The sequence below is a fragment of the Scyliorhinus torazame genome, chromosome 12 (genome assembly GCF_047496885.1).
Source record: "Scyliorhinus torazame isolate Kashiwa2021f chromosome 12, sScyTor2.1, whole genome shotgun sequence".
Lineage (NCBI taxonomy): Eukaryota > Metazoa > Chordata > Chondrichthyes > Carcharhiniformes > Scyliorhinidae > Scyliorhinus > Scyliorhinus torazame.
Window position 1 is genome coordinate 146,648,254 of NC_092718.1, and position 23,993 is coordinate 146,672,246.

The window sequence follows — 23,993 nt, forward strand, 5'->3', positions numbered from 1 at the left end:
GAGAGTGTGTGTGAGTGAGAGAGTGAGTGAGAGAGCGTGAGTGAGTGAGAGAGCGTGTGACTGAGTGAGAGAGTGTGTGAGAGAGCGTGGGTGAGTGAGAGAGCGTGTGAGTGAGTGAGAGAGTGTGAGTGAGTGAGAGTGAGAGAGCGTGTGAGTGAGTGAGAGAGCATGTGAGTGAGTGAGTGAGTGAGTAAGAGAGCGTGTGAGTGAGTGAGTGAGAGAGGTGTGAGTGGGTGAGAGAGTCTGAGTAAGAGAGCGTGTGAGTGAGTGAGAGAGCGTGTGAGTGAGTGAGTGTGTGAGTAAGAGAGCGTGTGAGTGAGTGAGAGAGTGTGTGAGTGAGTGAGTGAGTGAGAGTGTGAGTGAGTGAGAGAGTGAGAGAGCGTGTGAGTGATTGAGTGAGTGTATGAGTGAGAGAGTGTGAGTGAGTGAGCGTGTGAGTGAGTGAGAGAGCATGTGAGTGAGTGAGTGTGAGTGAGTAAGAGAGCGTGTGAGTGAGTGAGTGAGTAGCGTGTGAGTGGGTGAGAGAGCGTGTGAGAGAGTGTGTGAGTGAGTGAGAGAGCGTGAGTGAGTGAGAGAGCGTGTGAGTGAGTGAGAGAGTGAGAGAGTGTGAGTGAGTGAGAGTGAGAGAGCGTGTGAGTGAGTGAGAGAGCGTGTGAGTGAGTGAGAGTGTGTGTAGTGAGTGTGTGAGCGAATGAGAGAGCATGTGAGTGAGTGAGTGAGTGAGGGAGTGAGTAACAGAAAGCGATACAGTGTGTGAGTGAGTGAGAGAGTGTGTGAGTGAGTGAAAGAGTGAGAGAGTGTGAGTGAGTGAGTGAGTGAGAGCGTGTGAGTGAGTGAGAGAGCGTGTGAGTGAGTGAGAGAGTGAGTGAGTGAGTGTGTGTGTGAATGAGTGAGAGTGTGAGTGAGTGAGTGAGTAAGAGAGCGTGTGAGTGAGTGAGTGAGAGAGCGTGTGAGTGAGTGAGAGAGTGAGCGTGTGAGTGAGTGAATGAGTGAGTGAGAGAGCCTGTGAGTGGGTGAGAGAGCGTGAGTGAGTGAGCGTGTGAGTGAGTGGGAGAGCGTGAGTGAGTGAGAGAGCGTGTGAGTGAGTGAGAGAGTGTGAGTGAGTGAGAGAGTGAGACAGCGTGTGAGTGAGTGAGAGAGCGTGTGAGTGAGTGAGAGAGTGTGTGAGTGAGTGTGTGAGCGAATGAGAGAGCATGTGAGTGAGTGAGTGAGTGAGGGAGTGAGTGAGTGAGAGAGTGTGAGTGAGTGAGTGAGTGAGAGAGAGAGCATGTGAGTGAGTGAGAGAGTGTGAGTGAGTGAGAGCATGTGAGTGAGTGAGTGTGAGTAAGAGAGCGTGTGAGTAAGAGAGCGTGTGAGTGAGTGAGTGAGAGAGCGTGTGAGTGGGTGAGAGAGCGTGTGAGTGAGAGAGCGTGTGAGTGGGTGAGAGAGCGTGTGAGTGAGTGAGAGAGCGTGAGTGAGTGAGAGAGCGTGTGAGTGAGTGAGAGGGTGAGAGACTGTGAGTGAGTGAGAGAGTGAGAGAGCGTGTGAGTGAGTGAGTGAGAGAGCATGTGAGTGGGTGAGAGAGCGTGTGAGTGAGTGAGAAAGCGTGAGTGAGTGAGAGAGCGTGTGAGTGAGTGAGAGGGTGAGAGAGTGTGAGTGAGTGAGAGAGTGAGAGAGCGTGTGAGTGAGTGAGAGAGCGTGTGAGTGAGTGAGAGAGCGTGTGAGTGAATGAGAGAGCATGTGAGTGAGTGAGTGTGAGTGAGTAAGAGAGCGTGTGAGTGAGTGAGTGAGAGAGCGTGTGAGTGGGTGAGAGAGCATGTGAGTGAGAGTGGGTGAGTGAGAGAGCGTGTGAGTGAGTGAGAGAGCGTGAGTGAGTGAGCGTGTGAGTGAGTGAGAGAGCGTGAGAGAGCATGTGAGTGAGTGAATGAGTGAGTGAGAGAACCTGTGAGTGGGTGAGAGAGCGTGAGTGAGTGAGCGTGTGAGTGAGTGAGAGAGTGAGAGAGCATGAGAATGAGTGAATGAGTGAGTGAGAGAGCGTGTGAGTGGGGGACAGATCGTGTGTGTGTGTGAGTGAGTGAGAGAGTGAGTGAGTGAGAGTATGTGAGTGAGTGAGAGTATGTGAGTGAGTGAGTGAGTGTGAGTGAGAGAGCGAGTGAGTGAGAGAGTGAGAGAATGTGAGTCAGTGAGTCGGTGAGTGAGTGAGTGAGAGAGCATGTGAGTGTGAGTGTGTGTGTGTGAGTGAGAGAGTGTGAGTGAGAGCGTGGGTGAGTGAGAGAGCGTGTGAGTGAGTGAGAGAGTGTGAGTGAGTGAGAGTGAGAGAGCGTGTGAGTGAGTGAGAGAGCATGTGAGTGAGTGAGTGAGTGAGTAAGAGAGCGTGTGAGTGAGTGAGTGAGAGAGGTGTGAGTGGGTGAGAGAGTCTGAGTAAGAGAGCGTGTGAGTGAGTGAGAGAGCGTGTGAGTGAGTGAGTGTGTGAGTAAGAGAGCGTGTGAGTGAGTGAGAGAGTGTGTGAGTGAGTGAGTGAGTGAGAGTGTGAGTGAGTGAGAGAGTGAGAGAGCGTGTGAGTGATTGAGTGAGTGTGTGAGTGAGAGAGTGTGAGTGAGTGAGCGTGTGAGTGAGTGAGAGAGCATGTGAGTGAGTGAGTGTGAGTGAGTAAGAGAGCGTGTGAGTGAGTGAGTGAGTAGCGTGTGAGTGGGTGAGAGAGCGTGTGAGAGAGTGTGTGAGTGAGTGAGAGAGCGTGAGTGAGTGAGAGAGCGTGTGAGTGAGTGAGAGAGTGAGAGAGTGTGAGTGAGTGAGAGTGAGAGAGCGTGTGAGTGAGTGAGAGAGCGTGTGAGTGAGTGAGAGTGTGTGTAGTGAGTGTGTGAGCGAATGAGAGAGCATGTGAGTGAGTGAGTGAGTGAGGGAGTGAGTAACAGAAAGCGATACAGTGTGTGAGTGAGTGAGAGAGTGTGTGAGTGAGTGAAAGAGTGAGAGAGTGTGAGTGAGTGAGTGAGTGAGAGCGTGTGAGTGAGTGAGAGAGCGTGTGAGTGAGTGAGAGAGTGAGTGAGTGAGTGTGTGTGTGAATGAGTGAGAGTGTGAGTGAGTGAGTGAGTGAGTAAGAGAGCGTGTGAGTGAGTGAGTGAGAGAGCGTGTGAGTGAGTGAGAGAGTGTGTGAGTGAGTGAGTGAGAGAGTGTGAGTGAGTGAGAGAGTGAGAGAGCGTGTGAGTGAGTGAGAGAGTGAGAGAGCATGTGAGTGAGTGAGAGAGTGAGCGTGTGAGTGAGTGAATGAGTGAGTGAGAGAGCCTGTGAGTGGGTGAGAGAGCGTGAGTGAGTGAGCGTGTGAGTGAGTGGGAGAGCGTGAGTGAGTGAGAGAGCGTGTGAGTGAGTGAGAGAGTGTGAGTGAGTGAGAGAGTGAGACAGCGTGTGAGTGAGTGAGAGAGCGTGTGAGTGAGTGAGAGAGTGTGTGAGTGAGTGTGTGAGCGAATGAGAGAGCATGTGAGTGAGTGAGTGAGTGAGGGAGTGAGTGAGTGAGAGAGTGTGAGTGAGTGAGTGAGTGAGAGAGAGAGCATGTGAGTGAGTGAGAGAGTGTGAGTGAGTGAGAGCATGTGAGTGAGTGAGTGTGAGTAAGAGAGCGTGTGAGTGAGTGAGTGAGAGAGCGTGTGAGTGGGTGAGAGAGCGTGTGAGTGAGAGAGCGTGTGAGTGGGTGAGAGAGCGTGTGAGTGAGTGAGAGAGCGTGAGTGAGTGAGAGAGCGTGTGAGTGAGTGAGAGGGTGAGAGACTGTGAGTGAGTGAGAGAGTGAGAGAGCGTGTGAGTGAGTGAGTGAGAGAGCATGTGAGTGGGTGAGAGAGCGTGTGAGTGAGTGAGAAAGCGTGAGTGAGTGAGAGAGCGTGTGAGTGAGTGAGAGGGTGAGAGAGTGTGAGTGAGTGAGAGAGTGAGAGAGCGTGTGAGTGAGTGAGAGAGCGTGTGAGTGAGTGAGAGAGCGTGTGAGTGAATGAGAGAGCATGTGAGTGAGTGAGTGTGAGTGAGTAAGAGAGCGTGTGAGTGAGTGAGTGAGAGAGCGTGTGAGTGGGTGAGAGAGCATGTGAGTGAGAGTGGGTGAGTGAGAGAGCGTGTGAGTGAGTGAGAGAGCGTGAGTGAGTGAGCGTGTGAGTGAGTGAGAGAGCGTGAGAGAGCATGTGAGTGAGTGAATGAGTGAGTGAGAGAACCTGTGAGTGGGTGAGAGAGCGTGAGTGAGTGAGCGTGTGAGTGAGTGAGAGAGTGAGAGAGCATGAGAATGAGTGAATGAGTGAGTGAGAGAGCGTGTGAGTGGGGGACAGATCGTGTGTGTGTGTGAGTGAGTGAGAGAGTGAGTGAGTGAGAGTATGTGAGTGAGTGAGAGTATGTGAGTGAGTGAGTGAGTGTGAGTGAGAGAGCGAGTGAGTGAGAGAGTGAGAGAATGTGAGTCAGTGAGTCGGTGAGTGAGTGAGTGAGAGAGCATGTGAGTGTGAGTGTGTGTGTGTGAGTGAGAGTGAGTGAGTGAGCGAGTGAGAGAGCGTGTGAGTGAGTGTGTGTGTGAGAGTGAGTGAGCGTGTGAGTGAGTGAGAGAGTGAGTGAGTGAGCGTGTGAGTGAGTGAGAGAATGTGAGTGAGTGAGTCGGTGAGTGAGAGAGAGCGTGTGAGTGAGAGAGAGCGTGTGAGTGAGTGAGAGAGCGTGAGTGAGTGAGAGAGCGTGTGAGTGAGTGAGAGAGAGCGTGTGAGTGAGTGAGTGAGTGAGAGAGCGTGTGAGTGGGCGAGAGAGCGTGTGAGTGAGAGAGTGAGTGAGCGTGTGAGTGAGTGAGAGAATGTGAGTCAGTGAGTGAGTGAGCATGTGAGTGAGAGAGCATGTGAGTGAGTGAGAGAGTGACAGAGCGTGTGAGTGAGTGAGAGAGCGTGTGAGTGGGTGAGACAGCGTGTGTGAGTGAAAGAGCGTATGAGAGAGTGAGTGAGTGAGAGAGCGTGTGAGTGAGTGAGTGAGAGAGCGTGTGAGTGGGTGAGAGTGCGTGTGAGTGAGTGAGAGAGCGTGTGAGTGAGTGAGAGAGCGTGTGAGTGAGTGAGAGAGTGAGAGAGCGTGTGAGTGAGTGAGAGAGTGTGTGAGTGATTGAGAGAGTGTGAGTGAGTGAGTGAGTGAGTGAGCGTGAGTGTGTGAGGGAGCGTGTGAGTGAGAGAGTGTGTGAGTGAGTGAGTGTGAGTGAGTGAGAGAGCGTGTGAGAGGGTGAGAGAGCGTGTGAGTGAGCGTGTGAGTGAGTGAGGGAGCGTGAGTGAGTGAGAGAGCGTGTGAGTGAGTGAGAGAGTGAGAGAGGGTGTGAGTGAGTGAGAGAGCATGTGAGTGAGTGAGAGTGTGAGTGAGTGTGTGAGCGAATGAGAGAGCATGTGAGTGAGTGAGGGAGTGAGTAACAGAAAGAAATACAGTGTGTGAGTGAGTGAGAGAGTGTGAGTGAGTGAGTGAGTGAGTGAGAGAGCGTGTGAGTGGGTGAGAGAGCGTGTGAGTGAGTGAGAGAGTGAGTGAGCGTGTGAGTGAGTGAGAGAATGTGAGTCAGTGAGTGAGCATGTGAGTGAGTGAGCATGTGAGTGAGTGAGAGAGTGAGAGAGCATGTGAGTGAGTGAGTGAGTGAGAGCATGTGAGTGGGTGAGAGAGCGTGTGTGAGTGAGAGAGCGTATGAGAGAGTGAGTGAGTGAGAGAGCGTGTGAGTGAGTGAGTGAGTGAGAGAGCGTGTGAGTGGGTGAGAGTGCGTGTGAGTGAGAGAGCGTGTGAGTGAGTGAGAGAGCGTGTGAGTGAGTGAGAGAGTGAGAGAGCGTGAGTGAGTGAGAGTGTGTGAGTGAGTGAGAGAGTGTGTGAGTGAGTGAGAGAGTGTGTGTGAGTGAGTGAGTGAGCGTGAGTGAGTGAGCGTGTGAGTGAGAGAGTGTGTGAGTGAGTGTGAGTGAGTAAGAGAGCGTGTGAGTGAGTGAGTGAGAGAGCGTGTGAGTGGGTGAGAGAGCGTGTGAACAAAGAACAAAGAAATGTACAGCAGAGGAACAGGCCCTTCGGCCCTCCAAGCCCGTGCCGACCATGCTGCCCGTCTAAACTACAATCTTCTACACTTCCTGGGTCCGTATCCTTCTATTCCCATCCTATTCATATATTTGTCATGATGCCCCTTAAATGTCCCTATCGTCCCTGCTTCCACTACCTCCTCCGGTAGCGAGTTCCAGGCACCCACTACCCTCTGCGTAAAAAACTTGCCTCGTACATCTACTCTAAACCTTGCCCCTCTCACCTTAAACCTATGCCCCCTAGTAATTGACCCCTCTACCCTGGGGAAAAGCCTCTGACTATCCACTCTGTCTATGCCCCTCATAATTTTGGATACCTCTATCAGGTCTCCCCTCAACCTGCTTTGTTCCAGTGAAAACAAACCGAGTTTATTCAATCGCTCCTCATAGCTAATGCCCTCCATACCAGCCAACATTCTGGTAAATCTCTTCTGCACCCTCTCTAAAGCCTCCACATCCTTCTGGCCGTGTGGCGACCAGAATTGAACACTATACTCCAAGTGTGGCCTAACTAAGGTTCTATACAGCTGCAACATGACTTGCCAATTCTTATACTCAATGCCCCGGCCAATGAAGGCAAGCATGCCGTATGCCTTCTTGACTACCTTCTCCACCTGTGTTGCCCCTTTCAATGACCTGTGGACCTGTACTCCTAGATCTCTTTGACTTTCAATACTCTTGAGGGTTCTACCATTCACTGTATATTCCCTACCTGCATTAGACCTTCCAAAATGCATTACCTCACATTTGTCCGGATTAAACTCCATCTGCCATCTCTCCGCCCAAGTCTCCAGACAATCTAAATCCTGCTGTATCCTCCGACAGTCCTCATCGCTATCTACAATTCCACCAACCTTTGTGTCGTCTGCAAACTTACTAATCAGACCAGTTACATTTTCCTCCAAATCATTTATCTCTACTACAAAGAGCAAAGGTCCCAGCACTGATCCCTGTGGAACACCACTGGTCACAGCCCTCCAATTAGAAAAGTATCCCTCCATTGCTACTCTCTGCCTTCTATGGCCTAGCCAGTTCTGTATCCACCTTGCCAGCTCACCCCTGATCCCGTGTGACCGTGAGTGAGTGAGAGAGCGTGTGAGTGAGTGAGAGAGCGTGTGAGTGGGTGAGAGAGCGGCCGCTCACGTCAGCGGCCGCTCACGGCATTCCCGCGCATGCGCAGTGTAGGGAGTCTCTTCCGCCTCCGCCATAGTGGAGACCATGGCAAAGGCGGAAGGAAAATAGTGCCCCCACGGCACAGGCCCGCCCGCGGATTGGTGGGCCCCGATCGTGGGGGCTCCCCCGGGGCCAGATCGCCCCGCGACCCCCCAGGACCCCGGAGCCCGCCCGCGCCGCCGGCAAGAGAGGTGGTTTGATTCTCGCCGGTGGGACAGGCATTCCAGCAGCGGGAATTCGGCCCATCGCGGGCCGGAGAATCGCCGGGGGGGGGGCCCGCCAACCGTCGCGGCGCGATTCCCACCCCCGCCGAATATCAGGTGCCGGAGAATTCGGCAACCGGCGGGGGCGGGATTCACGCCAGCCCATGGCGATTCTCCGACCCGGCGGGGGGTCGGAGAATCCCGCACCATGTGAGTGTGTGAGAGAGAGAGTGATTGAATGAGTGAGTGAGAGAGTGAGTATGTGAGTGGGTGAGTGAGAGAGCATGTGAGTGAGTGTGTGATGAGCGATTGAGTGGGAGAGTGTGAGTGAGTGAGCATGTGAGTGAGTGAGTGAGTGAGAGAGTGGGTGGGTGAGTGAGAGGGTGAGTGAGAGTGAGTGAGTGAGTGAGAGAGAGCATCTGAGTGAGTGTATGTGTGAGTGAGAGAGTGAGTGAGTGAGTGAGAGTGAGAAAGTGAGCGTGTGAGTGAGTGAGAGAGCATGTGAGTGAGTGAGAGAATGTGAGTGAGTGAGTCGGTGAGTGAGAGAGCATGTGAGTGAATGAGAGAGTGAGTGAGTGAGAGAGTGAGTGAGTGAGTCGGTGAGTGAGAGAGCGTGTGAGTGAATGAGAGAGTGAGTGAGTGAGTGAGAGAGTGAGTGAGTGAGAGAGTGAGTGGGAGGGTGAGTGAGTGAGTGAGTGAGTGAGAGGGTGTGTGAGTGAGTGAGAGTGAGTGAGTGAGTGAGAGAGAGCATCTGAGTGAGTGTATGTGTGAGTGAGAGAGTGAGTGAGTGAGTGAGAGTGAGAAAGTGAGCGTGTGAGTGAGAGAGAGCATGTGAGTGAGTGAGAGAATGTGAGTGAGTGAGTCGGTGAGTGAGAGAGCGTGTGAGTGAATGAGAGAGTGAGTGAGTGAGTGAGAGTGAGTGAGTGAGAGAGTGAGTGGGAGGGTGAGTGAGTGAGTGTGTGAGTGAGTGAGTGTGAGTGCGTGAGTGAGAGAGTGATTGTGAGTGAGAGAGCATGTGAGTGAGTGAGAGAGAGCATCTGAGTGAGTGTGTGTGTGAGTGAGAGAGAGTGAGGGAGTGAGAAAGTGAGCGTGTGAGTGAGTGAGAGAGCATGCGAGTGAGTGAGAGAATGTGAGTGAGTGAGTCGGTGAGTGTAGCGCACAATGACTTACGAGAGAGACGAGAAGTGATGAAGTCGATTCAGGCTTTATTAAGCGAGACTTGTCCCCAGCAGCTCAGCAACAGAATGAAGCGGCGGGGAGAAGCTCGGGTTCTTATACTCCGCCTACAGGGCGGAGCGAGGAGTCGGCAGCCAACCAGGACCCGGGATCTGTCAGCCAATAGCATCACGGCTTCACAGTCCTACATGACCCCTAATACATACCACCACATTCACCCCTTGTTAAAAAGGAACACGGCGGGGTGGTGGTTCGCATGGTGGTAGGAGTTTACAAGGCTGGCCCTGGAAGGAAAATTTCAGACATGTTACTATAGTTTTAGCCCTACACTGGGCTATGTACAAGTTTGTGAAAACTATTTACAATATTAGCAAAAAAAAATTTTTTTTTTGTTACAACAACATTCTTGGTGTCACGCGGATTCCACGAGTTGAGCGGGCGGTCTGGTCTTCCTCGTCGATCGCCTCAGCCCCGGTGGTGGGTCAGGTGCTTGTTCAGGCGTTGTCGTCTCTGGGAGCGTTTCGGTGTTTGTTCCTGTTTTACTCCTGGGCGGGCACGGGAGGAGGACCGATCCCCCCGGGAAGGGGGCGGTTGCGGGGTGCGCCGGTGGCAGGGTGGGGATGATCGGTGTCGGGGGGGGTGTGTGTGTTGCCGGCGGGCGCCAGGTCCCGCAGGGAGACCGTGTCCTGTCGGCCTTCGGGGTACGCCACGTAGGCGTACTGCGGGTTCGCGTGGAGAAGGTGAACCCTCTCGACCAACGGGTCCGATTTGTGCGCCCGCACATGTTTCCGGAGCAAGATGGGTCCTGGGGCCGCCAGCCAGGTCGGCAGCGAAGTTCCGGAGGAGGACTTCCTAGGGAAGACAAGGAGGCGCTCATGAGGCGTTTGGTTAGTGGTGGTACACAGCAGCGACCGGATGGAGTGGAGAGCATCCGGGAGGACCTCCTGCCACCGGGAAACTGGGAGATCCCTGGGCCGTAGGGCCAGTAGGACGGTCTTCCAGACCGTGCCGTTCTCCCTCTCTACTTGCCCGTTCCCCCGGGGGTTGTAGCTGGTCGTCCTGCTCGAGGCTATGCCCTTGCTGAGCAGGAACTGGCGCAGCTCGTCACTCATGAAGGAGGACCCCCTGTCGCTATGGATATACGCGGAACAACCGAACAGTGTGAATATGGTGCCAGGGGCTTTAATGACTGTGGCCGCTGTCATGTAGGGGTAGGGGATGGCGAAGGGGAAACGAGAGTACTCGTCCACCACGTTCAGGAAGTATGCGTTGCGGTCAGTGGAGGGGAGGGGCCCTTTGAAATCCAAACTGAGGCGTTCAAAGGGGCGGGAAGCCTTGATCAGGTGCGCTCTATCCGACCTGTAAAAGTCCGGTTTGCACTCTGCGCAGATGTGGCAGTTCCTGGTGACTGTACGGACCTCCTCCACAGAGTAGGGGAGGTTGCGGGACTTTACGAAATGGCAGAATCGAGTGACCCCCGGGTGGCAGAGGTCCTCGTGGAGGGCTTGGAGGCGGTCTATTTGTGCATTGGCACATGTGCCGCGGGATAGGGCATCGGACGGCTCGTTCAGCTTTCCGGGACGGTACAAGATCTCATAGTTGAAGGTGGAGCGCTCGATCCTCCACCTTAAGATCTTGTCATTTTTAATTTTGCCCCCCTGTGCATTATCGAACATGAAGGCTACCGACCGTTGGTCGGTGAGGAGAGTGAATCTCCTGCCGGCCAGGTAATGCCTCCAATGTCGCACAGCTTCCACTATGGCTTGGGCTTCCTTTTCCACTGAGGAGTGGCGGATTTCTGAGGCGTGGAGGGTCCGGGAGAAAAAGGCCACAGGTCTGCCCGCTTGGTTAAGGGTGGCCGCCAGAGCTACGTCGGATGCGTCGCTCTCGACCTGGAAGGGGAGGGACTCGTCGATGGCGCGCATCGTGGCCTTTGCGATGTCCGCTATGATGCGGCTGAAGGCCTGGCGAGCCTCTGTCGACAGGGGGAAGGTAGTGGACTGTATTAGCGGGCGGGCCTTGTCTGCATACTGGGGGTCCCACTGGGCGTAATATGAAAAGAAACCCAAGCAACGTTTCAGGGCTTTGGAGCAGTGGGAGAGGGGAAGTTCCATAAGGGGGCGCATGCGTTCGGGGTCGGGGCCTATTATCCCATTGCGCACTACGTATCCCAGGATGGCTAACCGGTTTGTGCTAAAAACGCACTTTTCCTCGTTGTATGTGAGGTTCAGGGCGTTAGCGGTCTGGAGGAACTTTTGGAGGTTGGCGTCGTGGTCCTGCTGATCGTGGCCGCAGATGGTTACGTTGTCGAGATACGGGAATGTGGCCTGCAACCCGGGCTGGTCAACCATTCGTTCCATCTCCTGTTGGAAGACCGAGACCCCGTTTGTGACACCAAATGGGACCCTTAGGAAGTGGTATAGACGCCCGTCTGCCTCGAAGGCTGTGTACTTGCGGTCACCTGGGCGGATAGGGAGCTGGTGGTAGGCGGACATGAGGTCCACGGTGGAGAAGACCTTATACTGGGCAATCCGATTGACCATGTTGGATATGCGGGGGAGAGGGTACGCATCTAGCTGCGTGTACCTGTTGATGGTCTGACTATAGTCTACGACCATCCTTTGCTTCTCCCCGGTCTTTACTACTACCACCTGGGCTCTCCAGGGACTATTGCTGGCCTGGATTATGCCTTCCTTCAGCAACCGCTGGACTTCAGACCGAATAAATATCTGGTCCTAGGCGCTGTACCATCTGCTCCTAGTGGCGACGGGTTTGCAATCCGGGGTGAGGTTTGCAAACAAGGACGGCGGTTCAACCTTGAGAGTTGCGAGGCCGCAGATAGTGAGTGGGGGTATTGGGCCGCCGAATTGGAATGTTAGGCTCTGCAGGTTACACTGGAAATCTAATCCCAGTAATGTGGGCGCGCAGAGTTGGGGAAGGACGTAGAGCCTGTAGTTCTTAAACTCCCTCCCTTGCACCGTTAGGTTCGCGATGCAGAACCCTTTGATCTCTACGGAGTGGGATCCTGCAACTAGGGAAATCTTTTGCGTGCTTGGATGGATGGTCAGAAAACAGCGTCTTACCGTGTCGGGGTGAATAAAACTTTCAGTTCTCCCGGAGTCGATCAGACATGGAGTCTCGTATCCGTTGACCAGCACCGTTGTTGTCGTCGTCTGGAGCGTCCGGGGCCGCGATTGATCCAGTGTCACCGAAGCCAGTCGTGGTAGTAGTGTCGCGGCGTCTTCTTCGGACCCTGTGGAGCCGTCGATGCTGGGGTCCTTTGTTGTCAACCAAGATGGTGGCGTCCATGAATCGCACGCGGCCGGGGGTGGACAAAATGGCCGCCCCCATGGATCGCACGTGGTCGGGGGTGGACAAAATGGCCGCCCCATGAATCGCACGTGGCTGGGGGGTCACAAGATGGCGGCGCCCATCCTCCCCTCGTGGTGCCCGGGCCCCAAAATGGCGGCACCCGCGTGTCGCACATGGGGCGCTGGGGGGGTTGGGGAGCGTTTGGGATGTGCTGGGCTCGTTCTACTCCGGGGGTTGCGGCGACCCCCCGGGACCGGCACACTGCCGCGTAATGGCCCTTCTTGCCGCAGCTTTTACAAATAGCTGCGCGGGCCGGGCAGCGCTGCCGGGGGTGTTTCGCTTGTCCGCAGAAATAGCAGCGGGGCCCCCCGGGATGGTCTGCCGCTTTAACCGCGCAAGCCTGCGAGGGGGGGGGGGGGCGTTGTCGCGACGGGGGTCCACGGAGCCCAAGGGGCTGCCGCGTGGTCGGGGCAGTAGGCGCGGGCGTTTTGCGAGGCCACATCTAGGGAAGCTGCAAGGGCCCGTGCCTCTGAGAGTCCTAGCGACTCTCTTTCTAAAAGTCTTTGGCGGATTTGGGGAGAGTTCATACCTGCCACAAATGCATCGCGAATTAGCATGTCTGTGTTTTCGATCGCGTTCACCAGCGGGCAGCTGCAGCCCCGTCCCAAAATTAGCTGCGCGGCGTAGAATTCTTCTAGCGATTCTCCGGGACTTTGGCGTCTCGTCGCGAGTTGGTGGCACGCGTAGACCTGGTTAACGGGCCGAACGTAGATGCCCTTCAGTGATGCGAGCGCCATCGGGAAATCCTCTGCGTCTTTTATGAGAGGGTAAATTTCCGGGCTTCCCCTCGAATGCAGGACCTGCATTTTCTGGTCTTCTGTGATCCGGCCGGGGGCCGTTCGGAGGTAGCCTTCAAAGCATGCTTGCCAGTGTTTAAATACTGCTGCCGAGTTCGCTGCGTGGGGGCTGATCCGCAGGCATTCCGGGGCGATCCGGAGCTCCATAGTCTTTAAAACTCGCTTAATAAATTGTAGTGCACAATGACTTACGAGAGAGACGATAAGTGATGAAGTCGATTCAAGCTTTATTAAGCGAGACTTGTCACCAATAGCTCAGCAACAGAATGAAGCGGTGGGGAGAAGCTCGGGTTCTTATACTCCGCCTTCAGGGCGGAGCCAGGAGTCGGCAGCCAACCAGGACCCGGGATCTGTCAGCCAATTGCATCACGGCTTCACAGTCCCACATGACCCCTAATACATACCACCACAGTGAGTGAGTGAGTGAGAGAGCGTGTGAGTGAATGAGACAGCGTGTGAGTGAGTGAGACAGCATGTGAGTGAGTGAGACAGCGTGTGAGTGAGTGAGACAGCATGTGAGTGAGTGAGACAGCATGTGAGTGAGTGAGAGAGCATTTGAGTGAGCGAGTCAGAGAGAATGTGTGTGTGTGAGTGAATGAGTGAGGGAGTGAGAAAGAGAATGAGATACAGTATGTGAGGGAGTGGGTGAGTGAGAAACCATGTGAGTGTGTGAGAGAGAGAGAGAGAGTGATTGAATGAGTGAGAGCGTGAGTGAGTGAGTGAGTAAGAGAGTGAGTGAGAGTGTGTGAGTGAGTGAGAGAGTGAGTGGGTGAGTGAGAGGGTGAGTGAGTGTGTGAGTGAGTGAGAGAGTGTGTGAGAGAGTGATTGCGTGAGTGTGAGTGAGTGAGAGTGAGTGAGTGAGTGAGAGAGCATGTGAGTGAGTGAGAGAGTGAGTGAGTGAGAGAGCATCTGAGTGAGTGAGTGAGTGTGTGAGTAAGTGAGAGAGTGAGTGAGTGAGTGTGTGAGAGTGAGAGCGCGAGCGCGTTTGACTGAATGAAAGGGAGAGACAGTGTGAGTGAGTGAATGAGTGAGGAAGCATGTGAGTGAGTGAGAGAAAGTGAGAGACAGCGTGAGTGAAAGAGTGAGAGAGTGTGCGAGCGAGCTAGTGAGAGAGCATGAGTGAGTGAGAGAGTGAAAGACTGAGTGAGTGAGTGAAAGCGATAGAGACAGTGTGTGTGTGAGTGAGAAAGCATAGGAGTGTGTGAGTGAGTGAGTGAGAGAAAGCGAGTTGGTGTGTGAGTGCGTGACAGTGCGTGTGTGAGTGAGAGAAAGAGAGAGAGTGAGTGAATGAGTGAGAGAGAGGGTGTGAGTGAGTGAGAGGGTGTGTGAATGAGTGACAGAGCGTGTGTGATTGAGTGAGTGAGCGAGAGAAAGAGAGAGACAACGTGTGAGTGAGTGAGAGAGCGCGTGAGTGAGTGAGCTGGATTATACGGTGAAGGTGGGCTCCACATACCCCAGCGTAAATGTTAGGGACCAGTCAATCTTCTCTCAGGAGTACCACCATAGCAACAGATAGGCAGAATATTTGTCCTCCCGCTGAACTCTGTATCCATCAATCAGCGGTGAGAGTGGGAGCTCAGAAACAGTGACAGGCCAAGTGACTGCTCTCCAGTACTGCATAGTAAAATCAGCAGCTTGGGTGGGTGTGCCTTGGACTGGCATTTATTGCCCATCCCTAGATGCCCTTGAGAAGTTGGTGGTGAGCTGCCTTCTTGAACCGCTGCAGTGCTTGAGGTGTAGATACGCCCCACAGGGCTGTCAGGGAGGGAGTTCCAGGATTTTGACCCAGTGAAAGTGAAGGAACGGTGATATATTACCAAGTCAGGTGAGTTGCTCGGACGGGAAACTTGCAGGTGAGTGGGGTCCCTATGTGTCTGTTGCCGTTGCCTTTCTAGATGATAGCAACCGTGGGTTTGGAAGGTGCCGTCGAAGGGGCTTTGGCCAGTTCCTGCGCTGCTTCTTGTAGATGGTACACACTGCTACCACTGCGCATCAGTGATGGAGGGAGTGAACTTTTAATCTAGTCTGAACACAAGATCAAGGGCTTAATAATTCGAAAAGCTCAGTATGGCCTCAGCATAAAATATTTTTTTGTCTTAAATTCCTTTGATGCAATTTAGCTGCCCGGAAAATATTTCTCTCAGGATAACACAAAATATTTCTCTCTCGGGATAACACAAAATATTTCTCTCCGGGAATGACACAAACATGACCATAGGCTTGGAATCAGATAATCCTTACTTCGAAACATGGTCATCATTTTCAGCTGGGCACCATCCAAAGATTTCGCATGTCTTCATTCCCTCAGTGTTGTTCTGACATTTCCCATTCATTACGCCTGACAAGGTCAAACATTCCAATAATTTTAGTCAAAAGAGCATACACTGTGTGTCTAGACATCATGTTCCATTTATCTATTTACCCCCTTATCGCAATCATTTTTATATCGTTCTCCATTTTTAGCACAATGTGTAATTCATGTCAACATTCCTTGGCTGGGCTGGGAGGGATGGGGGAGGGTAGGGGGTTGGGGTGGAGGAGGGGGAGGGGGAACAGTGAATCTCCAAGAGGAATGGCAGAGAGATGAATATGCTAGTCTCTTGTGATTCCAGGAATTCTCTTGTGACACTGCAATGTTCCCCTTTGGTAAAATAAATGGTGGCGTGGACTCACTGAGGAATTAACTCCCACTCCTGGCCCGGGGGTAGCAATGGTGGCCTGTGCAGCATGGGGACTGGTCACCACAAGGCCCCGCCAGTGGTGTACAAGGAAGGCAATTTTCTTGAACTTCTTCCCAGGGATTGTACGATCAGTGTAGTATCAGGCTAGTGGGCGAAGGAGGTTGGATGTAGCCTTCCTAGTCCCATTTAGAGCAAAGTCTAGATGTGGGCTGGGCAGGTGCCAGAGATGTTCCTAAAATGGCTCACATGGGCTAACATGGCCATCCAGGATCACAGTGCATGGAATTTGAAGGGTCTATATATGGGTGAAGGTTGCTAGATGGTGAAAGTCTCCATTGCAAATGGAGTCCCCCATGTTCTGTAATAAGTCTTACAACACCAGGTTCAAGTTCAACAGGTTTGTTTGGAATCAGAAGCTTTCGGAGTGTAATTTCTTCATCAGGTGAGTGAAAAGGTGGGTTACACATAGACAAAGCCAATGATACAAGATGATACTTTGAATGCGAGACTTTGCAGGTAATTAAGTCTTTACAGGTCCAGACGGGGCAACTGGAGAGAGGGATAATCACAGGTTAAAGACGTGTGAATTGCCTCAAGCCAGGACAATTGGTAGGATTTTGCAAGCCCAGGCCAGATTGTAAGGGTGTGAATGTAATCAGACATGAATCCAAGGTTGAGACCGTACTCATGCATACGGAACTTGGCTATAAGTTTCTGCTCGGCGATTCTGTATTGTCACGCGTCCTGAAGGCTGCCTTGGAGAACGCTTACCCGAAGATCAGAGGCTGAATGCCCTTGACTGCTGAAGTGTTCCCCGACTGGAAGGGAACATTCCTGCCTGGCGATTGTCGCGCAATGTCCATTCACCCGTTGTCGCAGCGTCTGCATGGCCTTGTCAATGTGGTGTTAATAATGCAGGGTGCCAGACACAGCAATTTATGAATGTTCAACCTTATTAATGAGAAAAATCATGATTTGGTTCATTCAGGGGCGGCACGGTGGCACAGTGGTTAGCACTGCTGCCTCAGCGCCGAGGACCCAGGTTCGGTCCCGGCCCTAGGGCACTGTCTGTGTGGATTGGCCATGCTAAATTGCCCCTTAATTGGGAAAAACAAATTGGGCAGTTTAAATTTATAAAAAAGAAAAAAAGAAGCCAGTTAAGTGCTCTCTATTTTTGTCTGAAGAAAGTACTTAACTACCTTTTATTCAGAGTCAAAGAGGAAGTGAGAGCACTTAACTGGCTTTGATGTGGTCCAAGAACTGTCAACCATAGCTAGATGTTTATAAAAAACTGTGGTTAGTTTCCCAGCTGGGTTCTTGAAATCCACTCCGTCAAGGAAATGAAATTAAACAACCCGGAAAGCTGGCTCTGTGCGCAAGCTATTAATCACAGCCTAGTAATAAAATTTCACACTAATATGAATGAAAGGCTTGCAGATCAAAGATCTACAGGGATTTCAACTCAGCTGATGTGGATTTCCCTTTCTCGGCATTTATAGTGGTGCTTTCTCTGCCTGAGCCAACCAATGTATTCTACAGGTGAGTTTGAAATCAATGGTGTTTTTCACTGCCTCTGTTTGGGCTGCTCTCTAGTTTCCAGGCAGGGGTCTCTGTGATGGGAGGTCTCTGGTGAGGGTGTCTCTTACAAGGGGTCTCTGGTGGGGGTCTCTCTTATGCGGGGTTTCTGGCGGGGAGCACTCCTATGGGGGTTGTCTGGTGGGGGTCTCTGTCATGGGGTCTGATGGGGGATGATGAATGACTCTGGGTTGTCCTCGTACTGTGGGGGGGGACACCGGAAAATTCTGTGGTGGAGGTGTGTGGAATTGCATTGTGGAGGGGGGGGGGGGGGGGGTCCCAGCCACCGGACCTTGCAATCAGACCGCCGAATCAAAATGGCCTGAACTGCGTTATGAATGTTCCTTCCATGCTGTCATGAATTTGCCTAGCAACAGAAGTAAAACAAAGTGAACAATTCATAATAGAATGCGAGATATCCAGAAACAGGTAGAAATCTGCCTAAACACAGCAGTAAACAATATTCTATAGGCCCCATTGATATGCATCTCTCCCACTAACAAGATTAGAAAATAAAGACATATTACTGCGGATTAGAAGACCGTTTAGGTAGTAATCAGGTGTGATTAGCCTTCGAGGAGAAATAGCTTATAGACAATTGAGAAGGTCAATAAGGTATACATATGTTAACTTATAGTCAAGATGTTGATAGGAGCACACAGTCAAATACAGAGAAGGCATAATCAAAGAGGAACAAAGGTATAATTGGTCCGGTGATCAGAAGCCAGGAGGCAGTTGACATCCAGCAGCATCAGAAAGAAGACAGAGCAGATTCCAGCCTCCCAGCCTGAAGGCCTATTCAGCTAGCAGCCTCAAAGTTACGTTTACATGAAACACGCCTCCAAGTCTTGGAGCCAAGGTAGTGCAGAAAACGTTTATAATGACAGTTTGAAATATCTTGGCTCAACTAGGATAAGATGTTTCCCAAATTTGAGTATCATCACTGCATTGTACAATATCTATAATTTGGATGTTGTTTGTGGAAACGGAGAAATCTTATGGAGTTCAGGTATCGTAGATATATTTTGCAGAAGTTCTACTAAACTGTATGCGTGTTTAATAATTCATGAAATTAATTGCATCAGAGTAGAGTAAACCTGTTCCCTTGCATTTCTCTTTTCTTTACTTTAATAAATAGTCTTTAAAATAATTGTTACACGGCAACTAGACTGTTTATTCTCATTGGGGTTTCACTTGCCTCCTCACATCTAAATAAAACAAAACTATACACCCCCACGAACGGATGTTCCAAGTCAGGATGCCCTTGCAGTTAACATCAGCGAGCTTCGGGCAGTGGCCAACTAGCCCTGGCACTGGTCTCGAACCTGGAGCTTCGGGCCCAGAGGTAGGGATGCTACCCACTGTGCCACACAATCTCCGACAGCCCATCCTAATCGCTTCATCTCTCTACCTCACTTCCATCCTCTAAGACGCTCCTTGAAACTTAACTTTGTACACTTTCACTCCTGTGGAATGGCCTTTGGATACTTCATTAGGCCAAAGAGGTTGTACAACTACAAGTTGCTGCTGTTCACTCTTTCAAGACTTCCCTCAATTTCTTGTCAATCTCTTTCAACTGAAACAGTTAGACACTGGTCTTTAGCACTGGTGTTGAACTTTGCAATTCAAAGCAGAAGAATTGGAATGATTTTGATGGATGATTCAGCAGGGAAGGTCTCGCAGACCATTTGGTGAAACCATTGATTCCCTGCGTGGAAAATCTGTGTGGAAAAGTGGCTCTAGCTTTTCAATTTTAAGAATCCAATTTCAGTAGTCAGGTTGCTGGCTGACTCAGGAAGACTTCATGGTTGATGAGAATGATTTACCTTGTCCATAACGGCCAAACACTCCTGCTGCGCAGTCACTGTCAGATTCACAGTCTCTGGAATTTTGAAGCTAAAAGGAACAAATGAAATGACAGTTTATCACCATTTCATTCTTCAATAGCAAGTTTGTGTAAATTATATAACCTCATCCAGAGCTTGAGCTTCAGGTGGGAGGCTTGGCTCAGCAATTAGCACTCTGAACCTCGAGTGAACGTTGTGGGTTCAAGTCCCAATGAGTGCTAATGGCAGTCCCCAGAGAGGATAAAAGATGTGAAAGGCCAAACATCAGAGGATGAACTGTAGATGTGGGGGTGGAGGGGAAGGGGGAAGCAAAGAGGAGACACTCTTTCCCCTTGGTTTCTGTGGCCATTAGCACCCGGTTTCCCTGGGTTTCTGTGGCTATGACTCATCTTTCATTCTCACTCCACAGTATAAATATTTCTCACTTTCGCTGCCTGTTAGCTTTGACAAAGTCATTGGACTCGAAACGTTAGCTCTTTTCTCTCCCTACAGATGCTGCCAGACTTGCTGAGATTTTCCAGCATTTTCTCTTTCGTTCAGATTCCAGCATCCGCAGTAATTTGCTTTTATCCTATGATCCCATTCTCCCCAAGTGCTGTATCCATCCGTCTCTTGAATATATTCAGTGTTTTGGCACCAACTACTTCCTGTGGTAATGAATTCCACAGGCTCACCACTCTTTGGGTGAAGAAATGTCTCCTCATCTCTGTCCAAAATGGTTTTCAAATCCTCAGACTGTGCCCCCTGGTTCTGGACACACCCACCATCGGGAACATCTTCCCTGCATCAACCCTGTCTTGTCCTGTTTGAAATTCATGAGATCCCCTCTCATTCTTCTGAACTCCAGCGGGAACAAGGTGAATGTGTGGTATGGGTTACTGACCCACGTGATGGTGTGGAACTGGTTATTGAGACAGGTGAATGTATGGAACAGGTTACTGACAGAGGTGAATATGCGGAACTGGTTACTGACACATGTGACATTTGGAACCCGGTTACTGGTAGAGACAACTGTGTGGAACAGGATGCTGAAACAGGTGACTGTTTTAACCAGGTTCCTATGCGGAACAGGTGACTGTTTTGACCAGGTTCCAATGTGGAACAGGTGACTGTTTTGGCCAGTTTCCTATGTGAAATAGGTTACTGACTGTCGGAAATGGTTACTGATACAAGTCAGTGTGTGGCACAGGTTACCGACACAGGTAACTGTGTGGTACTGGTTACCGACACAGGTGACTGTGTGGAACAGGTTGCTGACACAGGTGATTGTGTGGCACAGGCTCCTGACACAGGTGACTGCGTGGAACAGGTTACTGACACAGGTGAATGTGGGGTACACATTATTGACACAGATGAATGTGTGGTACGGGTTACTGAAACAGGTGAATGTGTGGTATGGGTTACTGACACAGGTGAATGTGCGCTACGGGTTACTGACGCAGGTGTCTGTGTGGTACGTGTTATAGACACAGATGACTGTGTGGTATGGGTTACTGACACAGGTGACTGTGTGGTACGTGTTATTGACATAGGTGACTGTGGTATGGGTCACTGACACAGGTAACTGTGTGGTCTGGGTCACTGACACAGGTAACTGTGGTATGGGTTACTAACACAGGTGACTGTGTGGTACGGGTTACTGACACAGCTGAATGTCTGTTACTGGTTACTGACACAGGTGAATGTGTGGTACTGGTTCCTGCACAGGTGAATGTGTGGTACGGGTTACTGACACAGGTGTCTGTGTGGTACGTGTTATAGACACAGATGAATGAATGGAGGGGTTACTGACACAGGTGACTGTGTAGTACGGGTTACTGACACAGGTAACTGTGGTTCGGGTTACTGACACAGGTGACTGTGTGGTACGGGTTACTGACACAGGTGACTGTGTGGTACGGGTTACTGACACAGGTGACTGTGTGGTACGGGTTACTGACACAGGTGACTGTGTGGTACGGGTTACTGACACAGGTGAATGTGTGGTACTGGTTACTGACACAGGTGAATGTGTGGTACGGGTTACTGACACAGGTGACTGTGTGGTACGGGTTACTGACACGTCTGAAGTGGGTAAAGTCTTGGAGGGGATTATAAGAGACAAGATTTATAATCATCTAGATAGGAATAATATGATCAGGGATAGTCAGCATGGCTTTGTGAAGGGTAGGTCATGCCTCACAAACCTTATCGAGTTCTTTGAGAAGGTGACTGAACAGGTAGACGAGGGTAGAGCAGTTGATGTGGTGTATATGGATTTCAGCAAAGCGTTTGATAAGGTTCCCCACGGTAGGCTATTGCAGAAAATACGGAGGCTGGGGATTGAGGGTGATTTAGAGATGTGGATCAGAAATTGGCTAGCTGAAAGAAGACAGAGGGTGGTGGTTGATGGGAAATGTTCAGAATGGAGTTCAGTTACAAGTGGAGTACCACAAGGATCTGTTCTGGGGCCGTTGCTGTTTGTCATTTTTATCAATGACCTAGAGGAAGGCGCAGAAGGTGGGTGAGTAAATTTGCAGACGATACTAAAGTCGGTGGTGTTGTCGATAGTGTGGAAGGATGTAGCAGGTTACAGAGGGATATAGATAAGCTGCAGAGCTGGGCTGAGAGGTGGCAAATGGAGTTTAATGTAGAGAAGTGTTAGGTGATTCACTTTGGAAGGAATAACAGGAATGCGGAATATTTGGCTAATGGTAAAGTTCGTGGAAGTGTGGATGAGCAGAGGGATCTAGGTGTCCATGTACATAGATCCCTGAAAGTTGCCACCCAGGTTGATAGGGTTGTGAAGAAGGCCTATGGAGTGTTGGCCTTTATTGGTAGAGGGATTGAGTTCCGGAGTCAGGAGGTCGTGTTGCAGCTGTACAGAACTCTGGTACGGCCGCATTTGGAGTATTGCGTACAGTTCTGGTCACCGGATTATAGGAAGGACGTGGAGGCTTTGGAGCGGGTGCAGAGGAGATTTACCAGGATGTTGCCTGGTATGGAGGGAAAATCTTATGAGGAAAGGCTGATGGACTTGAGGTTGTTTTCGTTGGAGAGAAGAAGGTTAAGAGGAGACTTAATAGAGGCATACAAAATGATCAGGGTGTTAGATAGGGTGGACAGTGAGAGCCTTCTCCCGCGGATGGAAATGGCTGGCACGAGGGGACAGAGCTTTAAACTGAGGGGTAATAGATATAGGACAGAGGTCAGAGGTAGGTTCTTTACGCAAAGAGTAGTGAGGCCGTGGAATGCCCTACCTGCTACAGTAGTGAACTCGCCAACATTGAGGGCATTTAAAAGTTTATTGGATAAACATATGGATGATAATGGCATCGTGTAGGTTAGATGGCTTTTGTTTCGGTGCAACATCGTGGGCCGAAGGGCCTGTACTGCGCTGTATCGTTCTATGTTCTATAACTGTGTGGTACGGGTTACTGACACAGGTGAATGTGTGGTACTGGTTACCGACACAGGTGAATGTGTGGTACTGGTTACTCACACAGGCGACTGTGTGGTACGGGTTACTGACACAGGTGACTGTGTGGTACTGGTTACTGACACAGGTGAATGTGTGGTACGGGTTACTGACACACATGACAGTGTGGAACTGGTTACCGACACAAGTGAATGTATGGAACAGGTTACTGACAAAGGTGACTGTGTGGTACTGGTTACTGACACATGTGAATGTGTGGTACGGGGTACTGACACACATGACAGTGTGGAACTGGTTACCGACACAAGTGAATGTATGGAACAGGTTACTGACAAAGGTGAAGGTGTGGAACTGGTTACTGACACATGTGACATTTGGAACCTTGAGCGAAATTCTCCAACCCGCCTCGCCACATTTCTGCTTCACCCTGCCGGCGGGAGTCTCCGTAACACCGGCCGGTCAATGGGGTTTCCCATTGTGGGGCAGCCCCGCGCCGCCGGGAAACCCCCGGGCGCCGGCAAAATGGAGACTCCCGCCGGCGGAGAATGACGCCCCAGGTTACTGGTACAGGCAACTGTCTGGAACAGGATGCTGAAACAGGTGACTGTTTTGACAGGTTCCTGTGTAGCACAGGTTACCGACACAGGTTCCTGTGTGGAATGGGTTACTGACACAGTTAACTGTCGGAACAGGTTACTGATGCAAGTGAGTGTGTGGCACAGGTTACTGACACAGGTGTCTGTGTGGTACAGGTTGCTGACACAGCTGGATATATGCACGGGTTACTGACACAGGTGACTGTGTGGTCTGGGTTACTGACACAGGTGTCTGTGTGGTACAGGTTACTGACACAGGTGACTGTGTGGTACGGGTTACTGACACAGGTGACTGTGTGGTTCATGTTACTGACACAGGTGACTGTGTGGTACGGGTTACTGACACAGGTGACTGTGTGGTACGGGTTACTGACACAGGTGAATGTGTGGTACGGGTTAGTGACACAGGTGACTGTGTGACGGGTTACTGACACAGGTGACTGTGTGGTACGGGTTACTGACACAGGTGACTGTGTGGTACGGGTTACTGACACAGGTGATTGAGTGGTACGGGTTACTGACACAGGTGACTGTGTGGTACGGGTTACTGACACAGGTGACTGTGTGGTACGGGTTACTGACACAGGTGACTGTGTGGTATGGGTTACCGACACAGGTGACTGTGTAGTACGGGTTACTGACACAGATAACTGTGTGGTACTGGTTACTGACACAGGTGACTGTATGGTACGGGTTACTGACACAGGTGACTGTGTGGTACGGGTTACTGACACAGATAACTGTGTGTGACGGGTTACTGACACAGGTGACTGTGTGGTACGGGTTACTGACAGAGGTGTCTGTGTGGTACGGGTTACTGACACAGGTGAATGTGTGGTACGGATTACTGACACAGGTGACTGTGTGGTACGGGTTACTGACACAGGTGACTGTGTGGTACGGGTTACTGACACAGGTGACTGTGTGGTTCATGTTACTGACACAGGTGACTGTGTGGTACGGGTTACTGACACAGGTGACTGTGTGGTATGGGTTACTGACACAGGTGACTGTGTGGTACTGGTTACTCACACAGGTGACTGTGTGGTACTGGTTACTGACACAGGTGACTGTGTGGTATGGGTTACTGACACAGGTGACTGTGTGGTACGGGTTACTGACACAGGTGACTGTGTGGTTCATGTTACTGACA

At 51.2% G+C, this 23,993-nt stretch overlaps 1 protein-coding gene across 3 annotated transcripts in view; it reads right to left on the reverse strand.

The window, feature by feature from the left end:
• The window catches only part of p2rx1 (purinergic receptor P2X, ligand-gated ion channel, 1), a 297,386-nt gene that overhangs the window by 159,503 nt on the left and 113,890 nt on the right, over nucleotides 1-23,993 (reverse strand). For all 3 annotated transcript variants that reach the window (XM_072469151.1, XM_072469150.1, XM_072469152.1), the window contains exons 4-5: nucleotides 18,806-18,875; nucleotides 14,965-15,061 (exon numbers count right to left, since the gene is read on the reverse strand). In XM_072469151.1, coding sequence (XP_072325252.1) covers nucleotides 14,965-15,061; nucleotides 18,806-18,875 — 167 coding nt within the window. The remainder of the gene's footprint in view (nucleotides 1-14,964; nucleotides 15,062-18,805; nucleotides 18,876-23,993) is intronic.